Source organism: Malaclemys terrapin, chromosome 1, assembly GCF_027887155.1.
Source record: "Malaclemys terrapin pileata isolate rMalTer1 chromosome 1, rMalTer1.hap1, whole genome shotgun sequence".
NCBI lineage: Eukaryota > Metazoa > Chordata > Testudines > Emydidae > Malaclemys > Malaclemys terrapin.
The window spans coordinates 233,373,310-233,392,951 of NC_071505.1; the positions used below are offsets into that span (position 1 = coordinate 233,373,310).

General features: G+C 43.9%; 1 protein-coding gene across 2 annotated transcripts in view; it reads left to right on the forward strand.

Moving 5' to 3' along the window:
- The window catches only part of ATP10A (ATPase phospholipid transporting 10A (putative)), a 161,849-nt gene that overhangs the window by 56,984 nt on the left and 85,223 nt on the right, over nucleotides 1-19,642 (forward strand). For both annotated transcript variants that reach the window (XM_054009198.1, XM_054009188.1), the window contains exon 2: nucleotides 7,840-8,044. In XM_054009198.1, coding sequence (XP_053865173.1) covers nucleotides 7,840-8,044 — 205 coding nt within the window. The remainder of the gene's footprint in view (nucleotides 1-7,839; nucleotides 8,045-19,642) is intronic.

Sequence of the window (19,642 nt, forward strand, 5' to 3'; positions counted from 1 at the left end):
CGGTGTGATAGTCGCCAAGTGTGTGGGAGATTAGGAAATGCTTGAAGTGCAATTCTTTTTAAACAATAAAAATGAATTAAAAGTTGTTAGGCACTATAGACTGCAGGACTCTTGTCTCATTTTTAGTCTTGTAACACTTATATAGCACCACTGATTACAAATGCATTTGAACTTCATTCACTTCCACAGTTAAATTAAAAAAGATCAAGAGTAGCAGTCACATGTGAAAGTGTTCTGAGTTACTGCGTGCATAGCTAACAAACCTTTCAGATCTGTGATCCAGTGATTTGTACTACATTACTGCACTCTTGGTTTCAAAGCAATTCATACTCACTAGTAGGAAAAGTTAAATGCTAGTTTCAGACTGGTCGTGGAGGGAATAAGAAATATATCTACAGCCAATGTGAAAATTATCTGCCCTTGTTAGGCTATCATGTTTTACACTTAGAGCTCTTATTAATCTGTAGTGATCTTTATTTAAAAAGAGGATACAACCATAATTTTCATTCTTCCTCTTATAAACTGGGCATAGGGAAGGGACAGCTAAGAAAGATACATCCCTGACCCATTACCTGATATTTTATTGTTTGATGTGTATGTTAAATAAATACATAGATGCTGTGTAACTCTGACACCAGAGGAGTCAAAACAACAATGAATTAGGTACATAGTGTGATGGGTTGGATCACAGAAACCCCCTGGGAGCTGCCACCTGATGTGACCAGACTACTTCTACCCCTGCTTTCCCTGCCAGCTCAGGACTCCAGCACCCTGTCTTGCTGAACCAGATACTCCCGTCTGCTCCAACAAAGACCCAGGGTCTGAATTATTTGCCCCAAAGCTGCAGGTTTACCTGAAAGCAGCTCACAGAAGTGTTCCTGTCTTTAACACTCAGATGCCCAACTCCCAATTGGGTCTAAACCCAAATAAATCCGTTTTACCCTGTATAACTCATAAATTGTTCGCCCTCTATAACACTGATAGAGATATGCACAGTTGTTTACTCCCCCAGGTATTAATACATACTCTGAGTTAATTAATAAGTAAAAAGTGATTTTATTAAATACAAAAGTAGGATTTAAGTGATTCCAAGGGTATGTCTGCACTACGGGATTAATCCAAATTTATATAATTCCAATTTTGGAAACAGTTTGTATAAAGTCGAATGTATGCGGCCACACTAAGCACATTAATTCGGTGGTGTGCGTCCATGTACTGGGGCTAGCATCAATTTCTGGAGCATTGCACTGTGGGTAGCTATCCCATAGCTATCCCATAGTTCCCGCAGTCTCCTCCGCCCATTGGAATTCTGGGTTGAGATGCCAATGCCTGATGGGGCCAAAAACATTGTCGTGGGTGGTTCTGGGTATATCCTCCCCCCTCTCCAGGGAAGCAACGTCAGACAACCGTTTCGCGCCTTTTTCCTGGGTGAACAGTGCAGACGCCATACTGTGGCAAGCATGGAGCCCGCTCAGCTCAAGACAGCAGTCATGAACATTGTAAATACCTCCCGCATTATCGTGCAGTTTATGCTGAACCAGAACATGCAAAACCAGGCGTCGAGGAGTAGGCTACAGCAGCGTGGCAGCGAGAGTAATGAGGATATGGACATGGAATTCTATCAAACCGCGGGACCCGGTGCTTTGGAGATCATGCTGTTAATGGGCAGGTTATAGCTGTGGAACGCCGATTCTGGGCCCGGGAAACAAGCACAGACTGGTGGGACCGCATAGTGTTGCAGGTGGGGGACGATTCCCAGTGGCTGCAAAACTTTCGCATGTGTAAGGGCACTTCCTTGGAACTTTGTGACTTGCTTTCCCCTGCCCTGGAGCGCCAGAATACCAAGATGAGAGCAGCCCTCACAGTTGAGAAGCGAGTGGCAATAGCTCTGTGGAAGCTTGCAACACCAGACAGCTACCAGTCAGTCGGGAATCAATTTGGAGTGGACAAATCTACTGTGGGGGCTGCTGTGATGCAAGTAGCCAAAGCAATCACTGAGGTGCTGCTACGAAAGGTAGTGACTCTGGGAAATGTGCAGGTCACAGTGGATGGCTTTGCTGCAATGAGATTCCCTAACTGTGGTGGGGCGATAGATGGAACGCATATCCCTATCTTGGCACCGGAGCACCAGGGTACCCAGTACATAAACTGCAAGGGGTACTTTTCAATGGTGCTGCAAGCACTTGTGGATCACAAGGGATCTTTCACTAACATCAACGTGGGCGGGCCAGGAAGGGTTCATGACGCTCGCGTCTTCAGGAACACTAATCTGTTTAAATGACTGCAGCAAGGGACTTACTTCCCGGACCAGAAAATAACTGTTGGGGATGTTCAAATGCCAATAGTTATTCTTGGGGACCCAGCCTACCCCTTAATGCCATGGCTCATGAAGCCATACACAGGCAGCCTGGACAGGAGTCAGGAGCTGTTCAACTACAGGCTGAGCAAGTGCAGAATGGTGGTAGAATGTGCATTTGGCCGTTTAAAAGGTTGCTGGCGATCGTTACTGACTCGCTCAGACCTCAGCCAAACCAATATCCCCATTGTTATTTCTGCTTGCTGTGTGCTCCACAATCTTTGTGAAAGTAAGGGGGAGACCTTTATGGCAGGGTGGGAGGCTGAGGCAAATCGCCTGGCTGCTGATTACACACAGCCAGACACCAGGGTGATTAGAAGAGCACACCAGGAAGCGCTGTGCATCAGAGAAGCTTTGAAAATCAGTTTCATGACTGGCCAGGCTACAATGTGAAATTTCTGTTTGTTTCTCCTTCATGAAAACCCGTCCCCTTTATTGACTCATTCTTTGTAAGGAACCCACCCTCCCCCTTCCCCCAGCTTGCTTTCAAAGGAAATAAAGTCACTATCATTTAAAAATCATATATTCTTTATTAATTGATTATAAACATAGGGAGAGAACCGACAAGGTAATCTGGGTGAGGTTTGGGAGGAGGGTAGGACGGAAGTAAAAGGCCACTGAAAAAATTCAATATAATGACAGCCCTTTGGTTGGGCTGTCCACTGGGGTGGAGTGGGAGGGTGCACGGAGCCTCCCCCCCCGCGTTCTTACACGTCTGGGTGAGGAGGATATGGAACATGGTGAGGGGGGAGGGAGGTTATACAGCAGCTGGAGCGGCAGTCTGTTATCTTGCTGCCATTCCTGAAGCCCCACCAGATGCCGGAGCATGTCCGTTTGATCACGCAGCAGCCCCAGCGTTGCAGCCTACCACCTCTCATCTCGAGCGTCCCTCATGACCTCACGTTCACTGGCATCTTTCCTAAATTTAGATACCATGTCCTTCCACTCATTCAACTGAGCTCTTTCATTGCGGGTGCATTCCATTATTTCCATGAACATCTCGTCTCGCATCCTCTTTCTCCGCCACCTTATCTGAGATAGACTTCGGGACGGAGGAGGGAGGCTTGAAAAATTTGCAGCTGCTGGAGGGAGGGTTGAAAAAAAGGAGAGAAGTTTTTAAAATGATACATTTTACAGAACAATGCTTACACTCTTTCACGGTGAATAACACTATTCACATTACATAGCACATGTGAGTTCAGTACAAGGTCGCATTTTCCATCTTAATATTGAGTGCCTGTGGCTTTGGTGTTAGAGATCACAGACGTAGGTCCGGGCAACAGAATTCAGCTTGCATGCGGCCATGGTAGGCCATTGTCTTTCGGCTTCTGCGCCCTCCTTTCCCACATACCATGCAAAGCCCGTTGACTGCTGCGGTTTTCCTGTTAACCTTCAGCAGCAGAAAACAAACTAACCGCCCCTCATCCAATTCTCTGGGATGATCGCTTTATCCCTCCCCCCATCGCGTGGCTGGTAACAGGGAAGATCCCTGCTAGCCAAACGCGAAAAGGTCAGGGCCAATTCCCCCCCCCCGCGCTTGGCTAACTGCAGGGAAGGATTTCTTTTCAGCCACAGGCAAACAGCCCAGTAGGAATGGCCACCTCTGTCCCCTTAATTAAATTCCCGTATTTCAACCAGGTTACCATGAGCGATATCACTCTCCTGAGGATTACACAGCGAGATAAAGAACGGATGTTGCTTGAATGCCAGCAAACACCGGGACCATACGCTGCCAGGCTTTGTCATGCAATGATACCAGATTACTTGCTGCTAGCATGGCGTGGTCAAGTGTCCTACCATGGAGGACGGAATAAGGCTGCACTGCCCAGAAACCTTGTGGCAAGGCTTTTGGAATACCTCCAGGAGAGCTTCATGGAGATATCCCTGGAGGATTTCCGCTCCATCCCCAGACACGTTAACAGACTTTTCCAGTAGCTGTACTGGCCGCGAATGCATCCCAAGTCCTCAGGGGAAAGTAAAAAACGCTTGCTTTTAAAACAAGTTTTATATTTTAAAAGGTAAACTCACCTGAGGTCCCTTCCATGGGGTCATGGTCTTGGATACTGGCTTGGGAGGGTTGGGAGGGTACTTCAGTCAGGCTGAGAAAAAAATCCTGGCTGTTGGGGAGAACGGAGTGCTGGGTGCTCTCCGCAAGCTCGTCCTCTTCCTCCTCCTCTTCCTCCTCTTCCCTGTCCGCAGAATCCTCAGGTGTAGCTGATGAGATTATCCCCGCCTCGGAATTCACGGTCAGAGGTGGGGTAGTGGTGGCGGCCCCCCCTAGAACTGCATGCAGCTCGGCGTAGAAGTGGCATGTCCGCGGCTCTGACCCGGAGCGACCGTTTGCCTCCTTTGTTTTTTGATAGGCTTGTCTGAGCTCCTTGACTTTCACGCGGCACTGATCTGAGTCCCTATAGTGGCCTCTCTCCATCATGCCCTTGGAGATTTTTTCAAAAGTTTTTGCATTTCGTATTTTCGAACGAAGTTCTGCTAGCACTGAATCCTCTCCCCATATAGCGATCAGATCCAGTACCTCCCGTACTGGTGCATGCTGGTGCTCTTTTTCGATTATCGGCCTGCATGGTTATCTGTGCTGATGAGCTGAGCTATCTGTGGTCACCTGTGCTCTCCACGCTGGGCAAACAGGAAATGAAATTCAAATGTTCGCGAGGCTTTTCCTGTCTACCTGGCCAGTGCATCCGAGTTCAGATTGCTGTCCAGAGCGGTCACAATGGTGCACTGTGGGACAGCTCCCAGAAGCCAATACCATCGAATTGCGGCCACACTAACCCTAATTCAAAATGACAATATCGATTTTGGCGCTACTCCGCTCGTCGGGTTGGAGTACAGAAATCGATTTTAAGAGCCCTTTATTTCGAAATAAATGGCTTCGTTGTGTGGACGGGTGCAGGGTTAATTCGATTTAACGGTGCTAAATCCGAATTAAAGTCATAGTGTAGACCAGGCCCAAGTAGTAACAGACAGAACAAAGTAAGTCACCAAGCAAAATAAAATAAAATGCGCAAATCTATGTCAAATCAAACTGAATACAGATAAGATCCTCACCAGTTCCAGAATGCTCCCTTTTACAGACTAATCTCCTTTTAGCCTGGGTCCAGCAATCACTCACACTCCTTGCAGTCACTGCCCTTTGTTCCAGTTTCTTCCAAGTATCCTGGGGGGGGTGGAGATGCTCTCTCTTTAGCCAGCTGAGGACAAAATGGAGGGGTTTCCCAGGGGTTTAAATAGACTTTCTCTTATGGGTGGAGACCCCCTCCTCACTCCTATGCAAAGTCAAGCTCCAAGATGGAGTTTAGGAATCACCTGGAGGTCACATGTCCATGCATGACTCACAGTTTTTACAGGTAGCATCCATTGTTTACATGCTACCTTGAATGTCCTCAAGTAGACTTATGTGGATTGGAGCCTTCCAAGATCCGTTGTCCTTTAAGTGTTTCTTGATTTGGTACATAATTTCAACATTCCTTTCTCCAGGAACTGACCAAATGCTCTACTAAGGTTATTTAGAAATCAAGCGAGTACACAGCCAACATTCATAACATTCATAACTTCGAATACAAAAATGATACATGCATACAAATAGGATTAATACATTAAGTAGATCATAACCTTTGAGCTATGTTACATGGCATATGTAGCATAAAACACATTCTAAGCATATTTCCATAAAGCCTTATTGGAGGTACCGTCACACATAGGTCCAGATTTTTAAAAGTATTTAGGTGTCACTGTGCTTAGGATTTAGGAACCTAAATCTTATTTTAAAAAGGGATGGCACCTAATGCTTAAATCCCTTTTGAAAATGAATTTTAGGCTCCTGAACCAGTTAGATGTTGCAATCCCTGAGTGCAGCAATACCTAGATTCCTTTAAAAAATCTGGGTCATAATCTTTAACAGTAATTCTAAAAGTTACCAGGTCTTCTGTGTTTTGATCTAGTTAAAAATCTATTCAGGATCTTCATATACAAAACATATTTTTAAGGAATACATGTAAAGTACACAAAATTTCAAACTTTTTTCCATTTCAGAATCCTGTTCTGTTGGCATAGGTGGTGTCAAGGAAGAACAACGGCAGTGCCAATTGCAATGTAACAACAATGGCAACCATCTAGGATACTGTGCTGTGTCATTTCATTAAGTTTTAATATACTGGTAGTTTAGGAAAGTGTCAAAAGTAGCTATTTCCCATTTGCAGTAGGTGTTTTGCAAAGTTAATATCTTGGTTGTTTTAAAAATACCAAAGGGAAGAATTTACACTAATGCTTTTTTAAAAACATTTTATTTTAACTAGAGTTAATTAAACAGGCACCTGTTCTTTTTCCCCCTGCTCCTAACAAAAAAAAGTTACCAATTAACTCATTTTAAAAAATAAAGAGGTTTAATGAGCAGATTTAGATTAACAACATATATGTTAATGTTCAACTAGATACATCTTTGAAGTGACAAAGAAATTCAGCTGCAAAATAGAAGGTTTACAATGGCTGGGCAGAGAGACTATTAACTACTGTATACAACAGATATCACTATAGTTAATGTGTCACTATAAAAGCTCACGTTAAGGAAACAAGAATGTCCTCTCCCCACACTCTATTTGTGGCTGCGTTTTTCAGCAGAGATGCCGTGGTGACTCTAGCTTAGTGGGTTTTTTTACTGGAATTCATTTGGGTTGTGTATTTTTGGCTCTTGGGTCTAAGTTTCACATGCAGCACCACACAAAGTTCATCCTTATAAGTCATAGTAGTTGTTGGTAGTCAGTGGGGAGAGGAAAAACACTTGTATGTTGGATTTCTTTAAAGAGTAATTCCCAAAGATGTTAGTGACTTTTTATATATTTGCATTACAGATATTTTCATTGCTTCTTTTGAAGGCTAGACTGGGCTGATACAAGGTGGCACATAGCTGTGGTGCCTCAGGAACAGTGCAAGGAAGGAGTTGTGCCTCAGAGAGGCCTGGCCAATTCCTTTCCTGTCCTACCCTCGCCCCTGGAGGTGGGATACAAATCTATTACTGGCCTTCATCAATAGCAGGTAACTAACCCCCTCCCCTGCACTGGTTAAGCTGAACTGATTGGTGCACTGCGATGGGGGAGGAGCCACGGCCAACCTATCTGTCAAGGGTAGGAGTAATGGGTGTACAGAACCTATTTACCCCAATGTACTCATTCCCAGGAGGTAGGTAGGCCATTTAGAGGCTGAAAGGAAGGTGTCTTGTTCTCTTTTATGCCACCAACAAACCACACAGCCTAGCCTGTGATCTAGCCCTTAATAATTGTTATCCAGCCACATGACCTCTTCATCACACTTTTTGTGGCCATCTGATTTTTCTAAAGAGGGAGAATTTGAGAACACCTTGGTGATTTTTCGCAAAGACTCTGTGGTCCAGCCTAAAATCCAAACAGACTAGACTGAGACATCCCTACCTGGTCAGCGTTTTGATGTATTTCCTGTACATGTCTCTTTGTCAGGAATGAAAAGAAATATATGAACAGATACTGGAAAGAAGTAGAAGTTGGCGACTTTATTCAGCTTCGTTGTAATGAAATCATACCTGCTGACATATTGCTGCTCTCTTCAAGTGACCCTGATGGGCTGTGTCATATAGAAACTGCTAACCTGGATGGGGAGACCAATTTAAAACAAAGACAGGTAGTGAGGAGATTCTTAGAGTTGGTAAGTCAACATCTTTTATTTTTATTTAAGATAATGGTTTGTTTAAACTCAATAAGTGATTCATCAATCCAGAACCACACCAATCAATTAACCTTTCTTCTTCTAGCAGGACTGGTGCTCCCCTGCAATTAGAATTAAACTGCTAGTAAATGCCAACAGTTACCTCAGATACCATTATGCAGTTATTGCCACATTCTTTGAAAATGGAGATATTTGGTAATTGTGTGGGGCAGGCAAACGTTACTTTTTTTTTAATGACTTGTATTGTATTTTGGTTTTTGTATTACATTTTTAACTGTTCTTTCTGTAGATAGTTTTCAACATAGAAAATAACTATTTTTCAAGTCTGTGGGCTAAATCACTTTCAGTTGGAAATTCTACCTAAAAATCCATTATCCCAGTATGTCCCTCTAGCTTTAATGGTACAGCATGCATGTATTTTAATGGTGTATTTTCAGCCGGCGAGAGCACGAGCTACAAAAGTTGCCTCACTGCTCTCTTGTTGGCATTCTTCTCTCCATGACAACATTGTGCATGCAAATAAACAAATAAACCCAGGAGGACAGAAATAGGAGGTGCTTTGTATGAAATGATTGGAAAACTAGCTTGAGGTTTACTTAATCTAGCAACCGTACTTGAGTATTAATTATATGTAACATAGTGATAATAGCACTTCTCTAACTCACAGGAGTGCTGTGATTGTGAGGCACTCCAATACTGCAGTAATGAGGCCCATTTAAGTAGCAAATATAGATTGAAGTCAATGACAAAACTGGCATTTATTTCAGTGAAAGCCCCCCCCCCCCCCCCCCCCCGCAAGTCAAATATTGAAAAAGAGTTCCAAAGAAAACAGCACATGACTACCTCCTCCTAGAATAACTCAGAAAGCACTAAATACCCAATTCCTGGTTTCAGTGTCAATTAAGTTGTCAGCAGCGTGCATACCTGCAATTTCAAAGTCTAGGGCAACTGCAGCATCCTGTAATTCCCTCAGCAATATGCTAGCAGTCCTTATTAAAGTATTGGCCAAAACCCCTGGCATGTGATGTCACTATATGTGTCTCACTAATATAAGAAGAGTCTTTACAACCTTTGAAAAACTTGCCCTGGTGAGTGTTGAACAGTGATATGTCAGAGGCAGCTCCTTTGAGTCACTTTTTAGACAACCAAATGACAGGGAAGATTGGGGTGGGTTCTCTGTTCCTAAAATGATGTTCACCCCTTCTCTGGAGCCAGCTGAATCATCCCCACCAGAGATGGTTTATTCTTGGGGCTCAGAAATATGTTTCTGAAGAACATATTTTTTCCACCAAGTGTCATGAAAGAAATCCCCAAATTCCCTATAAGAACTCCACCCCATGCCATTAATTCATTGGAGCTAAATGCTGTTACATTATCAGTATGTACAGTAAAATTAGTCTTAATATGTCTGTTGCCATGTGGCACTGGCTCATTCCACAGCACTCTTGTTTAAATGGGAAACAAACGAATAGATTGTGCAGTCCTTCCTCTCTCCTCTTTATAGAACACACACGTGACAGGCCAAGGGCAAGATGTGGGAACCTGCTGTTAAAATATCAGCAGCACATCACAGGATTTGAGCTAACATTCCCGTAGCAAGCATTGAGAAAGATTTAATATCAATGATTTTTTTCTTAAATGTGTGAAGTAGGTCAAGAAGTACTATGACTTCCATTTTACAGACAGGGAAGCTGAGAGAGAGGGCCAAGTTCTTTAGCACCCTTTCCTGTGCTGGGCATGAGGAAGAGAGGAGGTAGCATGCCGCCTGGGATGGGAAAGCCACTTTTATGACTCCCTAATTCTGTCTCAGTTCAGAGTCCCTACCTTGTCCCCACCCATGCAATTTACAGCATGCCAGGTCTGCTCTAAGTTGCATGCCATAAAGAGCCATGTCACCAATACAGACTAGCCAGAGTGCAGTGCTTGACACGCATGCCTCTTCTAGACACCAACACACTCTCATTTGTCAGGGTCAGACTGAGGAGCCTGTGCAGAGCTGTTATGCCAGCTCTATATTGGTCTGAGAATTCCCCTGCAAAGAGGGGTGATCTTCCAGGGCAGTCTATACCCCCTTTATGACCTCTACACATTCCATACGGCGTATACAGGGCCCAGAGAGTGACTTTCCCAAAACTAGAGATGGTCAGTATTCCTGGCTGCCAGTCCTGTGCTCAGAAAACACCGTTTTCTTACTGGAACAACATCTGTCCACTAGAGATTGGATGGTTCATTTGTCAGCAGTACTTTGAATCACAGCAAGCAATTACAGTGGCAGTCCTGAGACTGAGGATGCAGCACTTTGCAGGCCTTATTACACTCTAAACCAGGCAACCTCTGGCACGCGGCTCGCCAGGATAAGCACCCTGGCGCGCCAGGCAAGTTAGTTTACCTGCTGCGTCCGCAGGTTCAGCCGATCGCAGCTCCCACTAGCTGGAGCGGCGAACCACGGCCAGTGGGAGTCGCGATTGGCTAAACCTGTGAACGTGGCAGGTAAACAAACCGGCCGGCCCACCAGGGTGCTTACACTGGTGGACCGCATGCCAAAGGTTGCTGATCCTTTGGGGGGAGGGATAACTCAGTGGTTTGAGCATTGGCCTGCTAAACCCTGGGTTGTGAGTTCAATCCTTGAGGAGGCCATTTAGGGGTCTGGGGCAAAAATCTGTCTGGGGATTGGTCCTGCTTTGAGCAGGGGTTTGGACTAGATGAGTTCCTGAGGTCCCTTCCAACCCTGATATTCTCTGATTCTATGATCCCTGCTCTAAACAAATGTGCAGAAGGCGCATGAAGATCCTAGAATTGTTTCTGCAGCATTTATGGCCGTCTATTGGTCTTCTCAGCTGGTGAATCCCAAGAACCTAATTTTTATGATGGAGTAACTAGAAATATAAATTATTTCAATTCTGCCTTGATTTATCTGAATAATAATTAGTATGTTGGGAACATTATTGTTACTTAGTATTGTTTGCATGTTAATAAATGTGATGCTTCTGAGATAAAACCTATACTTTCTGTATATGATCATACGTCCCATTGATACTCAAACTGTGAAATCAATCCTTGACGCTGTACACGATTTTAATTTCATGGGCAGTATTGCCATTTCTCTGGCTTTTGAAGAATCTAATTTGAATGTGTGATTCTTTGGTATACATTTACATCAGGTAGGCTAGCAAATAAACGATCACTCAAGCAAGTAGGTGAGAGATTCATTTGTGTAATTACAGTTTAAAGATCTGATTCTCCTGAAACCAGTCAATATTTGAAGTGCTACTGCACAGTAATTGAGTTTATTAATCTTTTTTCCTCATTTTGCCATAAATTTATAAGAGGCAATTTCTTTTTTTTTTAAATTTACTGATTTGCACTTAACCAGTAGTTTTTATTTCAGTATCCCTGTATGTCTGATCTTATGTAAACAAATCTTTGGAGAACAATTCTATTTAAAATGAATAAAGCAGCTCATGAAATGGACTATTTCAGAATTTTTTATTTTTCTTTTAGCTTGTCATGATGCTCAGTGCTGGGTTTTTTTAAATGGTTCTTCTGGGAAGGAAAATATAGGGAGAGATTTTTCAAAGGCATTTGTGCCTTTGAAATTCTCCCCCTTAATATTTAGGTACTGTAGTCTCCGGACCTAGATTCTATGGAGATTGGTATATTCAAAAACCTTAAAATAATCAGAAATTTCCTTTCATATAATTTGCCTTTAGATCAGAAAAAATATAGGGGATTTCTTTCATACGGGGGCATGGATCAGATCAATGTGTGTATTGAGACACATTGGAAAGTTAAGCTGAGAATACTTTGCTATACCCAAGTTTTGAGTGACCTAAAGTTCTAGCAGTGAACAACCAGGACTCTTTTTGGAAAAGCTTAGTGTATCTTGGTGATATACCAAGTTCCTGCTAAACTCTAACCCACCCTATTTGTTCTTTATGTCACAGCTAACATTTGAGTGTGCTGTATCTAATAGTAGCCACATTGTGCAAGAAAAATCAATGTGTTTTCTGTATTACTGTGCAGGCTGTTTTACCACCACACCCTCTATAATTGCTTATGGAATGTTGTACATGTGTTTAAAATATTTTGTCCAACCACTCTTCTGAGAGTGGCTAAGCAGATGCAGCCTTCATTACAGGGATCAATCCTTCCTTTCAGGTTTCATAAGGATGATTTAGAATATTTTGCTAGTATTAATCTAGACTCATGAAAAACATTTACATTCTTAATGCACTGCAGAATGAAACAACCCAAATATTTGTATTTAGTGTGTTCCTAACAAAATCCACAAAGGCTCTTTTAGATGTTGTTCACTAGATTATGGTTCATAAAACCACTGGTCATGTTGTGGGACGTAGGTGGAGAGCATCAATTCAGCAGGAGCCCCAGGACAAGGCTCTGTGGGGAGTGCATATTGGAGCAGCAGCGGCACTACCCTTTGAAAAGCTGGACTGTGTTCCTCTTCAGACCTGGACAGTGGAGGATCATGTCTTAACCCCTGCCCTCTTTCTTTCTGAAGAGCTGGGCCTTGTCTACACATAGTTGTGTACTGGTTAGATTAAATAGATTTAGATGAAGTGGTTCTGCAAAACCAGTGAAAATTCCTGTGTGGAGGCACATTTATTTTGGTTTATTTTGGACACTTTGGATTCAAACTTTCCTGTTTCAATTTAACTTAAGTCAGTAAAAAAATCAATTTGCAAGTCCTAATCAACTTAAGCTAAACTGGAAATAAACATGGTGTAAACCTAAATAAGAGCATCCACACACAGCCTTCTGCATTGGTTTAACTAAACCAGTTTAAAGTAACTCCTAACTGCACACATAGGCTACGTCTACGCTACGGGAGGGGGGGATCGATTTCAGATATGCAAATTCAGCTACGAGAATAGCGCAGCTGAATTCGACATATCTGATCTGACTTACCCCGCTGTGAGGACGGTGGCAAATTGACCGTCGCGGCTCCCCCTTCAATGGTGCTTACTCCTACCTGGGCTAGTGGAGTACGCGCGTCAATTTGGGGATCGATTATCGCGTCCCGACGAGACGCGATAAATCTATCCCCAAGAGATCGATTTCTACCCACCGATCCAGGCGGGTAGTGAAGACAAGCCCATAGACTGACTCTAGCATTGCTGGTGCCACTAGCTGTATGCTTGTGGTCAGGTCTACACTACAAAGTTTTGCCAGCGTAGCTATGTCAGGATGGGGGGCGGGGGGAAATCACACCCCAACCAACATAACTATGCCAGCAAAACTCCCGATGTAGCTACAGCTTATACCAGCACAAGGAGTGCTTTTGCCAGTATAGCTTGTTATTTGGGGAGAAAGTTTAACTGTACTGGCAAAAGAACTCCTTTTGCTAGTATAAGCTGTGTTTCCACAAGGGGGATAGCCTTTATAATATAAACTAGCCCTGAGAGATTGTGGCTGAACCCCATGAAGGGACAAAGAGGGTAAAAGAAGAATCCTTGCTTCCCTTTCCTTTTCCTACCCACTCCATCCATCCATAGAGGGCCAGCCTCAGTCTAGCTCTGTGTGTACCTATCTGAAAGGACTAGTAAAAATACTAAATTATAATGAATAATTAGATGGAGATTGACTAATCATAATGCTTGGTCGTATTTAGAGATGTAAATACTTTGGATGGACATGAGCAGGCTGCACAACATTTCTAGCAACTTTCTGGTGTAATTTCCCGTGCACTCCTTTTTTAAAAAAAAAAAAAGTTCATGGAGCTAAGTAAAGTTACTTTAAAATTCCAGATATGTGAATGTTAAAATAGCAGACTAATGCTCTATCCCACACACATTGCCAAAATTAGATTCACCATAGGGAAAAGAGAGTTTAAAAAAATCCCACAACAAGCAAAAAAGAGAAACCAACTTCCTCATTTTGTATCTTTTGTATTGCAATGTAGTTAAACTAAAAACGGACTTTTTTTTTAGCTGAAGCTTTCAGTGAAACAAGTCTTTTTCAGAATTCCCAAACTTGACATGTCACACTGTATTATATAGGCTTTTTGTTATGCAACACAAAATGCTAACACGTCAAGCCCATTCAAAACCACAGATCAAAGGCAGGCTTTTAATTTTCACCATGTCAGTAGAAGTAAAACCTTTCAAAGCAACACAAATGTATTTTTTAAAAGTTGAAACAGGGTGAAAAGCACACCATTTATACTGCTGTACCATATCCTTTCAGGTAATGCTGTGTTCAGAGACAGCTTCTGAGAAAATTGTGGAGGTCTCTAATTATGAAAATATATTTCTAACAAGATGATATAGCAACTAGCAAGACAAAGTAAAACAGCAACAAATAGAACATCTTATTGAGTATAAAATTTAAAGTGGGTCCTTAGCAAGTGGAAGGATTATAAATCTGTTTACTTTTAGAATTTTTAGTTAATATAATAGTTTAGCACCTTTTCACTCCGTCACTACCTTTGTGTTGTTGTCTTGTGATTACTTTTTCAGTGGCAGGGGGAAGTTATGCAAATGATTAAAGAATAGTTCAGTTCCTGTGTGGTCGATGTGAAATGAGTTGATTATCTCATTCTAGTTTCCAGTGTGTAGGTGTCCACATCGCTATTCTTACTGTCAAGATTTATTGGCAGTCTCATTACAGAGGCTAAGGATTTGAGTAGGCATAGGTCAAAATTTTCAAACCTGGGCATCTAACCCGAGGCACCTAAATAAATGGTGTGATTTTTTTTTTCGAAGGTGCTGAGCACTTGGCATCTCCAGTTACTTTTGTGCCTAAATATGGGTTATGGGGCCTAACTTAAAGTATCCAGGGTTGAAAATCCTACTCATGGAGACTGAAATACCCTCGTGTTCCTAAAGGTGGTCCCTTCAGCCCAGAGTCAAGGTGCAGGGGTAAAGCTGGGGACAGGGGAATGCGTAATGCTACCGCGCATGTATCTATCTGCTATGTGGAGAAATAGGAGACTTAAGTCTCCAGGAGGTCAGTTTGGCACCTCTACATTACAATTTTTCAGATGGAAAAATTAAGCATTTCAGATCTGGAGAAAAAATTTTAAACTAATTTTTTGCAACAAAGGGGTAAATTTTTAAATTTAAAGCAAGTTAAGAGCAGATTTTTTGGCCTTTCCTTTAAATTTTCCTGGTTGTTGCTGGTTCAAGCGTCAACTCCAATGTTTTGTGACTGTTTTGCATCATTTAAATATGGCTTTCTTTAACAAAACCAAATGTCGTGGTTGGTTATTCCTTAGTCCTAGATACCAATTGCTGTGCCTGTTGGGAAGGGGAAATCATTTTATAATATCTGTTACCAAAGATGATTTTTTCTTATCAAACACTGAACATTTTTGAATTCAGGACCAGAGTAAGGCTACATCCACACTAACACTTTTATTGGTAAAAAGCAACAGAGGGTCCTGTGGCACCTTTAAGACTAACAGAAGTATTGGGAGCATAAGCTTTCGTGGGTAAGAACTTCTGTTAGTCTTAAAGGTGCCACAGGACCCTCTGTTGCTTTTTACAGATTCAGACTAATACGGCTACCCCTCTGATACTTTTATTGGTGTAACTTATGTCACTCCAGGATATGAAAAGACCCCTCCTAAGTGTCATAAGTTACACCGACAGAAGCATTGGTATGCCCAGCACTATGTCGGCAGGAGACAGTCTCCCACCGAGATATCTACTGTTGCTCATTGGAGGTGGTTTAATTATGTCGACAGCAGAGCTCTCTCCCGTCGGCATAGAGTGGCTACATGAGCAATCTTACAGCGGCACAGCTGCATCAGTACGGCTGTGCCGCTGTAAGTTAACTAGTGTAGACATGGAGCCCTAGTAGCAGCATGACACACAGCTCCCCATGGCACTGCCCCTAGTGCCCCACCCCCATTCCATAGCCACACTCTCACATAGAGGGGCAATGACAAGGGCTCCTCCCATTCCACAGAGGTAAGGTCAGCAGCATGGGACCACCTCTATTTCATGGAACCACAACAGGGCTTCACAGACTCCATTTCTCCTCCAAAAAGGTAGGGGTGGCAGCAGCAGAGAGGTTATGTTTCTAAAGCATGGCTCGTGGGCTCGTCAACATTTACGCAACAAGGAACTCATGTTAATTAGTAAAACAGACACTTAGCTAGGTCCGGATAACAGCATCACAGAAATGTTAACTTACCCAGAGTGGTTCTCAAGTTCCCCAACTCTCTCCTATATGGTGTATGTCAACTACAGAGTTATTACTCATAGATTTATTGTTAATCCTCCCATCTCCCCGGCTCCTCCCTCAGCAGAGCTATCATAGAGGTACCTGGCTCTGGTAATATGTGAGGATGGGGTCTTCTTAATACTATGATAGCATCAGGAACACTAGTGCAGAAAGTCTGTGATAATGGATGATGTTAAAAAAAAATATGATTCCAGGCTAAGACTTTATGCCAGTTTCTGGTTTGGAGAGCATTGTTATCACTTAGTTATATAACCTAGAAATTAGAGACTATAATGGAAAGACTGACACAAATGTAACAGTGGTGTCATCACTAATGGTATCCTTTAATAGTCAAATCTAATGCTCCATTTTCATTATCCATATTAGAACTGTTCTGTTTTCTCCAACAGCGAGAACTGGAATCTCACAGAAGCAGAGGCTCCCTGCAGGTTACAGATTTCACCCATTTGCAAAATAAGATTAGAATCAGCCTATATAAACACTTCTTCTGTGTTATGTCCTGAGATCAACTCTTTTATCTAAATTGCATTTCTGAGATGGAAATGAAATAGGTACATCAGGCTTCACCATTCACAGCTGGTATCCCATTAATCTCAGAATTTACTATTTATAAAGGACATTTCCATCACCAGTCACTGCTTTGTGGTGTTGGGGCTCTGGAGTTCCACTTTAAAATTTTGCAGCAAAGAGAGAGCAAGAGAGCTGTGTGCCAGCACCAATGAAAGCGCCTATCTTACAGTTTCCAAGAGAACTCACGTAAGAGCAGAGAAACATAAATACATGGAAGAATTGCACCCCTACCCTCTGACTGATCCTCTTCATGGGAGGGCAGCGACCCGTCTCCCTCCCTTTTTTCTCTCCTTCCATTCCCTTTTGGCAGATCTTTGTGGGAGGGGAGAGAGTGTGCCCAAGGGCTCCCCTCTTGCCAGCAGCTTCTTTTAAGAGCTGAGGAGGCGGCTTAACAACTCACTTTTCCTGCTTCCTGCTTTTATTTCCTTTTCCCAGCAACAGTTCTACCCATGAGGAGTCTGAGCAGCCCTCACCCCTGACTATTAGGGATATGTCTACACAGCTCGCAGGAGCTTCCCTGTCCCAGTCAGCATACTCGAGTTAGCACTCTAAAAACAGCTGTGTAGACATTGCTTTGAAGCTATGGCTCAGGGTGTAGCTTGAACCCTAAAGCCCACCCATCTCCCGAAGCTACAGACCCTGAGCGCCAGCTCAAGCTACAAATTCCAAGTGCAGTCTGCAGTTACGTTTAGAGCCGCTAGTGTGAGCCCCACAAGCCCAAGTCTCTCGACCCAGGCTGGGAGGCTTGCTGCCACAGGCTATGTAGACACTCCCTAGGAGCAGGGCCGGTGCAAGGATATTTTGTGCCCTAGGCGAAACTTCCACCTTGCGCCTCCCACCCTCCCCCCGGAGCATCGCTTATTATAAACTTTCAAAAATGAATACTGCATAATATGGCATTGTTCATTAGAATTAATACATATTCGGCTTGAAAATTTATTAATTTCATTATTTAGACTATATATTTAATGAAAATAAATGAATAACCTGACAGGGTGTGGGGCTGGCTGGCTTTGGGTACGGGGGTGCGGGGCTGGCTGCGGGCAGGGTGGCAGGTACCAGGCCCGTCCCTAGATATTCTGGGGCCCTACGCAGCCCCCCCACGGGGGGGGTGTGCCCCAGGCCTCCGTGGGGGGAGACGGGAGCGGAGGGGGCCCCTGGCTTCCGGGGGGGGGGGGCTGGCTTGGAGGGCAGAGGGGAACCACCCCCCAGCACTCACCGGTGACGTGGCTGGGGCCAGGTCTGGGTACTTCCTGCCGCCGGTGAGTGCAGCCCCAGCCCTGCTGCAGAGCTCAGGGGAGTGGGGGCAGGGCGGGGCTGAGCAGGAGCTGGGGCCCTGGGGAACAGCCAGAGCAGCAGGGAGCAGCGCAACACCCCCGGCGGCTGGAGGAGGAATGACATCACTTCCTGGCCAGCCGGAGCTGATCAAAGCCACAGCGCCCCCTCACACAGCGGCAGGAAGAGGGGTACACGTTTAGCCGGTGCCGGGTGAGCATCCCAGACATTTTGGGCACCGCTTTTTGGAGCCCTCAAATCTTGGCGCCCTCGGTGGCTGCCTAGTTTGCCTAGTGGATGCACTGGCCCTGCCTAGGAGGCTGTGGTGGCGGCAGCAGCATCAGGCCCCTTTATTTTTAGAAGCTTTCTTAGGCCTTAGTGCTGTCAAATTAAAATTCTGTGCACTCTGTACTGCAGAACACACCGTGTGTGAGATTATAATTTAACAATTTTGACTGCCAGCAGAAAGACTGGTAGAGGTGTTGAGCAACAGTATCAAGCAAAGGTGAGGAGAGCATGGACTACTGGGGAGTTATGAGGACATGGACAAGATATGGAAGAATATCAGTGTATCCTCTTGGAGGGGTTGTGAGGATGAAACTAGTAAGAGTTCATAAGGTAACAGCCCATGTTGCGCACACAACTTTTTCAAACACTAAAGCTTTGGTCTCTGTTTTTATTCAAAGGTTGGGCTAATGTTTGGGTTGGTTCTTGTTAAGTATAAACCAGTTAATCCATTCCACTCTCTGTCCTTTGGTAGCTGTGGGTCTCCACATTCTTAACCTTCAGTGAAGTTCTGGATCCATATTTGGGAAGCTACTTCAACCATGAAATGCTCTTTTTCCTCATAACTACCGCCTTACAGTGTTAGTCTCCTTCAGGTGTGAAGACAAGTGAGGAACAAATGGTGTATGTTTAAACGTGTGCACCAGATCAGAAGCTGCCCAGAACCATTCACTGTAACAGAGCTGGAACAGACACCGGGTAGCATCAAGTGTGGAACAGCTGCGGGCTATGACAACATATCTCCAGAATTCCTGAAAAACCTTGGCCACCGTGCTCAGCTTTGACTTGTGAAATTCTTCACCAGAGTCATCAGTGAAAGGAGGCTACCAAAGAAATGGCGCACCACAAAAGTCATTGGCTTCCTAAAGCCTGGAAAGGATCCAAGTCAAGCATCAAGCTATCATCCCATATCTTTATTGTCCGTGTGCTTCAAGGCACTGGAGCGCTTGGTCCTACAGTGCATATTACCTGACGTGGAGAGAATTTTGAGCCCTAACCAAGCTGGTTTTCGCTGAGGCCATAGCACATATGACCAAGTACTCAAGCTGACCACATTTGTTGAAAATGGCTTCCAGACAAACTTGAAAACAGGCGCTGTTTTCATTGATCTAACAGCGGTGTACGATACAGTATGGCACACTGAGCTGCTCGTGAAGGTATCACAGGTCCTGCTACCTTGGGTTACAAGCGTCGAACTGTTCCTCCGTGATAGGCAGTTCAGAGTCCATATGGGGGAGA